General features: G+C 35.4%; 1 protein-coding gene across 2 annotated transcripts; it reads right to left on the bottom strand.

The window, feature by feature from the left end:
• Positions 1–582: 582 nt before the first annotated feature.
• On the bottom strand, positions 583–5,413 carry LOC103453593 (PHD finger protein ALFIN-LIKE 4-like). Of its 2 annotated transcripts, none has more exons than XM_008393145.4 (5): positions 5,205–5,413; positions 3,068–3,100; positions 1,885–2,113; positions 1,358–1,490; positions 583–1,078 (listed from the first exon to the last, which is right to left on the bottom strand). In XM_008393145.4, the coding sequence occupies exons 1-5, from the start codon at positions 5,341–5,343 to the stop codon at positions 803–805; spliced, it is 810 nt and encodes a 269-aa protein (XP_008391367.3). In that variant the 5' UTR covers positions 5,344–5,413; the 3' UTR covers positions 583–802. The 2 variants fall into 2 exon arrangements, with proteins under 2 accessions (XP_008391367.3, XP_008391368.3); XM_008393146.4 differs by having other exon boundaries at positions 583–1,075.
• Between the last annotated feature and the right edge of the window lie 2,116 nt (positions 5,414–7,529).

Genomic DNA, 7,529 nt, shown 5'->3' with positions numbered 1-7,529 from the left:
TTATATCTCCCTCACTTTTTTTGTTCCAGCTGATTAATTAACTACTATTAAGGTTAAAGAATGTCAAGAAGAGATAAATTTCTGAAATTTGAAGCTTTGAGTGATTGGGGTCTTATAAACGAAGAATTTGAACTGAAAAATTATGAATAATAAAAGCAAAATTAGTTAAAAACATTTTCACTAAAAACGTTTTCAACTATTTTAAAGGTACTTTCAAACGAGCTTTATGATTGCTTTTAACACTCCATGCCAGCCAACAATTTTTCTGAAGTAATGTATAACCATATGAAACATCCATGGTCTCTTCTCACACTATAACCACATCCAAGGCCATACACTACAAGAGCAAGTTTGGGTACATTGACATTATAACGGCTCATGTCAATAGTATAACGTCATATGAGGAAAAACTTGTAAGTGTCGATCATTGGCAAAGGATCTGTGTATCTTTGCCATGAAAATCCTCCATACACCGGACTTGCTGAGAATCACATCAGGACGTGGTGCTCCCCTCCATTCAGTACATGTGGATTAATAACACACTGGCGACGTAATGTAATGCAGTAAGTGATGTAAATAAAGTATTCAGAACACTAAAATTACTTGGATAAATATATGAAAAGAGTGACAAATGTTTCATAGGAACAAACAAATCAAAAATCTATCGCTAAAGTGGTAGCCTGGAATGGAAAGCACGTTTAGGAAGAGAGCCAAGTAGCAGCAAACTATGACAGCAGCGTTACAACAAATAGTCTTAAACAGAGTGGATTTTCGAGAATAAAACCATCGGGAGCGTTTAGAATTAATCAGGCCGGGCTCTCTTGTTGCTGCATGAAGGGCATTTGTACTGCTTAATCTGTTTTGCCCTTGCGGGGGTCATCTTCACGCATTTCATGTGGAACCACGTCTCACAAAAATCACAGAAAATCCAGGGTTCGTCCAGTGAGGACGGTCCTCCTCCACCACATGCCCCACATGTCTCTTCACGTTCATCTTCCTCCTCTTCGTCCAAGCCCTCATCTTCGTCCTTTGGCTGCACTACTTCTGAATGTCTTCCGTGCAATTCTGATCCTCGCTGCTTTTTTTGCCACAAAAATAAATACTATAATTGTTTCATGTCCGTTAACTATACTTAAAAGTGTGACAACGGAGAATCTAATAAAAGGCCGATTACATAAACAACAGCATCATCTCATTTGAAAACCGTGGTGACTGATCAAGCCACTGATCACATAGTTAACGCGACCTGCCCTAAAGTGCACGCCAACATATAGACAGTAGCCATAAATCTAAACTCCACAAAAATATAGCACCCATTTTCTTGAAACAGAAGCACACATGGAATGTAACTTTTTACCGCTTTGGAGCTTGACTTGGATTTGTTGCTGCCATGATTTGAAGATGACTTCTCCTTTACTTGTTTTTTTGCTGTACCAGTCACAACTTCAAATATTGTTGGCAGTTCATTAATCATATTAAAAAGCCGCTTCCTGCAGCAAAAACCAAGATACAATACATTGAATAGAAGCTCAGAACCACATAAAAGCATTGAAAGAATCAACTTTGACAAAAAAAAAAACAAAAGCTTAAAGCAAACATAAGCAGTTTGGTTGTGTACCTAGATTATTATTTATCACATGACTAATACTTATTATTTACTAGCAGCCACCGTCAACCAAACAAAAATAATAATAAATAAATAAATTTAACTGAAAACTACCAATTTAGCGTTCCACATAGAAGGAAATGCACTAAAAAAGATACACCGATGTTTATCTATCAATACTTCTACCAGAAAAAACATTTACAAACAAAAAATGAACTTTATTCACAATCATGCAGCGTCTGATCAAGGGAATTGTATACAGAGTGGTTGCAACTTACCTGTCAGCCTTATCGAACCCAAATCTGGCACCAAAGTAGAATGCAACAGAAACTAGCCAGGCATCACTATGAACAGCAACCAAAGATAGCCAGTCTTTTTCTGCCATACCATCTCTTGCAAAGTTGATACCCAGTGCAGGCTCTGGCAGCTCTGGAGGCACTTCTTCAGCAGGTAGGTTGACTTCCCACTGCTCACTAGGATATCCATATAAGGAAAGATTCTCCTTCTCTGTAAGTAGAAAATATTTCATAAAGATGGTTGAAACAGACAGCAAAAACATAGCCACAAATAGGAAGTAACAACCAAAAATGATAATTGACGAGGAAACCCAATTAAATACGGCTTTAATTTCCAAAAAAAATCTGAACATAAGGTATAACAGACCAAATTTCACAAGGCTTTGAACATATATGAAGGTACAACAGTGCAAGGCAACGAAGTACCAGTGATTCATGGAAACCATACAAAACCATTAAAACAATAATGCACAGAGACCGACAAAAATTACAGGAACGCTATATCATAACAAAAATAATCATCATTGCTATCTCTATATCACAAAAGCCTTGTCCAGGATGCAACATATTTAAAACACTGTAAACGGCAGTTAATTCTCCTTGGACTACAGCTCTTAAGAAAATTAAATATAACTCATAACACGACACAAGCATGCATGTCACAAATTTCAATTGAATTGATCCCTTGGACAAAGCACATGTACATTGTACATATACGTGCACACAAAGAAAAGAAAAGAGTTTCTTCCTAATTCTCTCTAAAATCTTTAATTAGCTGTTTCCCTTTAGACATTATTTACCTATTAGAATGAAACAACATGATTCAATCGTATATTCCAAAATTCAAATTATTGACCAAAACTGTTCCTGCAATATGCTAAACTCATTTGAACTTTTTCCAATGAGTAACAGCCTGAGCAACTCCATTAACTTGTTTGAACAAAGGTTTCCATGTAGAGCTTTGTTGCAAACAGCTAATTAGATGACCAATACAATAGATTCCTGAAAGTAACGGGAAAGATGTAATGACAACCTAGTTAAGTTCCAAATTTGTTACAGATCACCATTTACAACTCCAAGAAACAAAGGAACAGTTCATACATAGCTCACATGTTAAATAGATGCCACACTTATGATATAAATTCATAAAGCATAGAAAACTTACCAGGATCACACATCTGAAAGAATTTTTCAACATCTGCAACAAAAAATCAAAATCATATAAATCAATCTACAGTCAAACAAAAAAAACAAAGTTCTTAATGCAAACTACTACAAGTCCAACAAAATTTTCAAAATCCTTTAAAACATAAAACTGTAATGGTCCATTACAATGAAAAAAATTACATAATTCAAAACAAACAAAACTCATGCAAAACGGGATTTTCTTTTGTCATGGCTCTCCATTCAACAAATCACAAGATGTTCATGTGATACGATAGTACTCAAATCTAGTTTCTCACATTTTGGTTTTTTGTATCCCTATGTTTCTTCACTTCCAAATAGAGGTTCATTTCTATAAATAAAAACAAACAAAAAATATTCATTCACTTTGGTTCATGAGTTCTTTATTGAAGCCTGTAAAGGCGAAGTCATCCTCCAACAAATTAAGGAACAAATACACGCTCCAGTTAAGAAAGCTTCCAGCGTAAAGCGTAGCGTGGGAGGTTTCGCTATGCAATCTCACACTATGTTGTGGTTTCGTGTAAGCTATTCAAGACTTGCATAGCGCAAATTAGCATTGAATAAACATATAATAAACTTGCACCAAAATATATATAATTTAAGATAAGTTACAATTTGCATCCTCAAGTTGCAAATACAATCTCAACTCATTTTTTTATACATTGTCATATCATAAACAAAACTGTGTTTCAGTTGCAATGTCATACATCCTTATAAAATTTAAACTATCCAATAGAACAGGTTTAAATATTTAACAATATAAAAAGTCAGAATAATCATTATACAATATCCAAATCCATTATTAATCAATTTTAAAACTTCATAAAATAATCTCATCTTCTTTTCCTAGAACCATTTCCCACAACTTCTCCTTCCCACACATCCCAGCAACTCCTCCCACCAATCGCAACTACTTGGCTATTTTCCACCCCCCCTAACCCGCATCTACCCGACCAGCCTTCCACCTGCACCCCACAACCCACACCTACCACCAACCATAACCCTTGACTGTGACCCCACCACAACTCTGGTTCTTGAAGAATCGCCATAAATGGCGTCGGCCAATAGTAGATCTCGGTTCAGAATCGAAAATACTGCCCGTATCTGGCTGTTCTGAAACATATCGTCCACAGAATTCGGGGTTGGTGCAGGTGAAAGAGAAATATCGTTATATTTTTGCGCTACATCACAAAAACCTCTCCGCAACAAGAGATATATTGTGCAATATCACCCGTTTTTTCAAACCTTGGTTTCTAATCCGTTATCTGCTTTCTCACAGAAGGTAAACATTTTTCCCCTTTACAAGACAAAGTAAAACGTCCAATTCAGAAACATAGTCTTCCAGCATCCCTCTCTTCACTCCTAATACAAAAAACACTAAATATACTGTAGAGACAAATGTGTTAAGAGGAGAAAACGTAAAACACGAACTAGTCTGAAACTTACTTCCAAATCACAGACCAATACAATAACCATACATAAAATCACATTTCAGCTTCTCTCAAGCACTAAAGCCGAAAAACAAAGTAGAATTCCAAAACCAAAATAATTGATTTTACCATCCTCAATGAGCTTGAAACCTAAAAGCACATAGCAGAAATGAAAGCAAGGGAATAACTTCAACCATTCAATTCAGTGAATTCACCAATCTTCTATCCTTTCATTTCCTCGTTTTTCTTGGAAACCGAACAGAATTTGAGAAATGAGCTAAACCCTATTCAGAAGGGGGGAAGTGAGAATTCCCTATCACTCAAATTCTAATTTGAAACAAAACAAAATAATCCAAACCCAAAACTACATTAAATGTAAATATTCAAAATTTACTTCCATTTAGTTTTCTGGATTTACTCTCAAACCAAACACAGAAGCTAAACACAGTAGAAAAATATCCATTTTTTAAACCCACTTGTCAAGTCAACAGAAAAAACAAGGAGACGACGAAACAGAAGACTAATTTCCAAATCCCAAATCAAATAATCTCACTAATCAGTGAAAAAACACCAATTTCCCTTCTGGGTTTCCTCCAAAACCAATACAACTTCAATTAGTAACTTAAAAAGTTTCAAAAAAAAAAATGAAAGATTCGAAGTAAAAATAAAGTACAAAGACGAAATTACCTGAAGTGAGAGCCTTGATCATTCCAGTTCTGCGGCCCTTGAAATCTCTGAAAACCTCCTCGACCGTTCGAGGGTTGTAGAGCGCGGCATCAGCTCCCTTCATTGCTCTCTCCCCCCCCCTTATTTCTCTATCTATCATAAAAACCAAGTCAAAAACTTGTGTGAGAGGGGGAGAGTTTGCCAAAGGTGTTAACGCAGGAGGAATTGCAATTTTGGACCTGGAGTTTGTGTTAATTACAACTTTAGTGCTTGATATTTGCAGTTTGATCCTTTAGGGTTAAAAACTTCATTTTCACTTGTTTGTGTCATATTTACAATTTGGTCCTTGTGTTTTCAAATTTGAAATTTGAACTTCCTTTTTTTTTTTTTTTTTTGTTAAACTAAAATTACACCGGGCAAAGCTAAAGTACACTAGAAAAGCCCACACAGAGGACAAACAATGCTACAAACCATAGAAACAACATACAACAAAGTGATATAAGGCTAAAGACCGATACAGTCAACAACAACATGTCACCATAAATCACTCCAACACCGATTCTTTTTAATGTGGGCAAGATTTCAACCTCGAACTTACTTTAAAGTTTGGAAGATAGTATCACTAGACTAAGACGTAGTTGCAATTGATGCTAAAAGAGAAACTTGAATCAAAATCAAAATAGTAGGGTAAATTACATTTTACCCCCTCAGGTTTCGGTGTAATTACAACCTCATACAACATCTTTAAAACATTTCAATCTCATACATTTAGTATTATTTTTTTCAATTTCATACAACCGTTAAAAAATCTGTTAAGTTAACCATTAAGTGATGACATGGCAAATATAGGGTCCCCATTTGTACTGAAGTGGCTGCCACATTTGTGCCATGTGGCTAAACACTTAATAAAAAATTTAAAATATTAAAATAATGAATTAAAGAAAAGTAAAATAAAAATAAAAAAATAAAAAAATAAAACCCAAACTCTCCTTCGTCCTCCCCACCCGAGCCCACCCCTTTCGTCTTACAGCAAAGGGAGGAGATTGCGAAGCAATTCGAGGAGGCGGTGAAGGAGAGGGACAGTTTGAGGGCTGAGATTGGGAATTCGACTCATATGCTCATGTCTGGAATGGACAAGATATCGGGGAAAGTTAGCAATTTCAAGAATTTTGGGGGTAGGGGATTGCCAAGGTCGTAGAAGTACACCGGATTTCCGGCGGATGCCTACGAAGTGATTAATGGGGGAAGAGGTGGGTGATGGGGATGGGGGAAGGGGGTGGGCTCGAGTGGGGAAGACGAAGGGGATTTTGGGGGTTTTTTTTTTTTTAACTTTTCTTTAATTAATTATTTTAATATTTTAAATTTTTTTTATTAATTATTTAGCTACGTAACTCAAATGTGATAGTCATGTCAGCACAAATGGGGACCCCATATTTGTCACGTCATCACTTAACGGTTAACCTAACAGATTTTTTAATGTTTGTATGAAATTGAAAAAAAAATAATACTTAATGTATGAGATTAAAATGTTTTAAAGATGTTGTATAAGGTTGTAATTACATCGAAATCTAAGGGGATAAAATGTAATTTACCCAAAATAGTAACTTGAACAAAAATTAGATTTGGAACATGAACCGATGATAAAACTCGTACAAATCTGGATACTAATACCAAACAAGTAATGAAATTGGTATATGATATGATACTAAATTGATACAAATGCAAGGAATGAAATGGAATCACAACTTAGATATGAAAACAGTGAGTGGTGACCGACCATGATGATCTACTATAAGAGCAACTCCACCCATGGAGCCCTCCCCCCTGGCAATCCACTATTGAATCCACCATTTTGAACAATAACTGCCTTTAATGAATAGTAACTGTCATTAATGAACAGTAATTGTCATTTGCATCTCTACCCATGGAGCCCTCCCCTCTGACAATAGACAATAAAATATTAGTTTTTTTTGTTTGTTTAAACAATACAAAATAAAATTATTTGTAATTTCGGATAAGATTTTTTAAATCATTCCGTTGCGTCACTTGTCATTTTATAAAAAAAAACAATTATTTAGCGATGGATTTCGATAAGATTTTTATCCAATGTTATCGTGCCACGTGTCGTTATCTTTTGAGAATCTTTGACGATAGATTTCGATTAGATTTTAACTTGTTCAAAATTGCGTCACGTGTCATTATCCGAAAAGATAATTATTGGAGATCGATTTCGATAAGATTTTTATCCAATACGATCGTGCCACGTGTCATTATCTTTTCAGAATCTTTGAGGATAGATTTCGATTAGATTTTTAACAAATGATGGCATGTCACGTGGCCTTATCT

The sequence above is a fragment of the Malus domestica genome, chromosome 09, assembly GCF_042453785.1.
Source record: "Malus domestica chromosome 09, GDT2T_hap1".
Lineage (NCBI taxonomy): Eukaryota > Viridiplantae > Streptophyta > Magnoliopsida > Rosales > Rosaceae > Malus > Malus domestica.
Note: the sequence above shows the minus strand (reverse complement) of the source record. Positions and strands in the feature narration are given on the sequence as shown.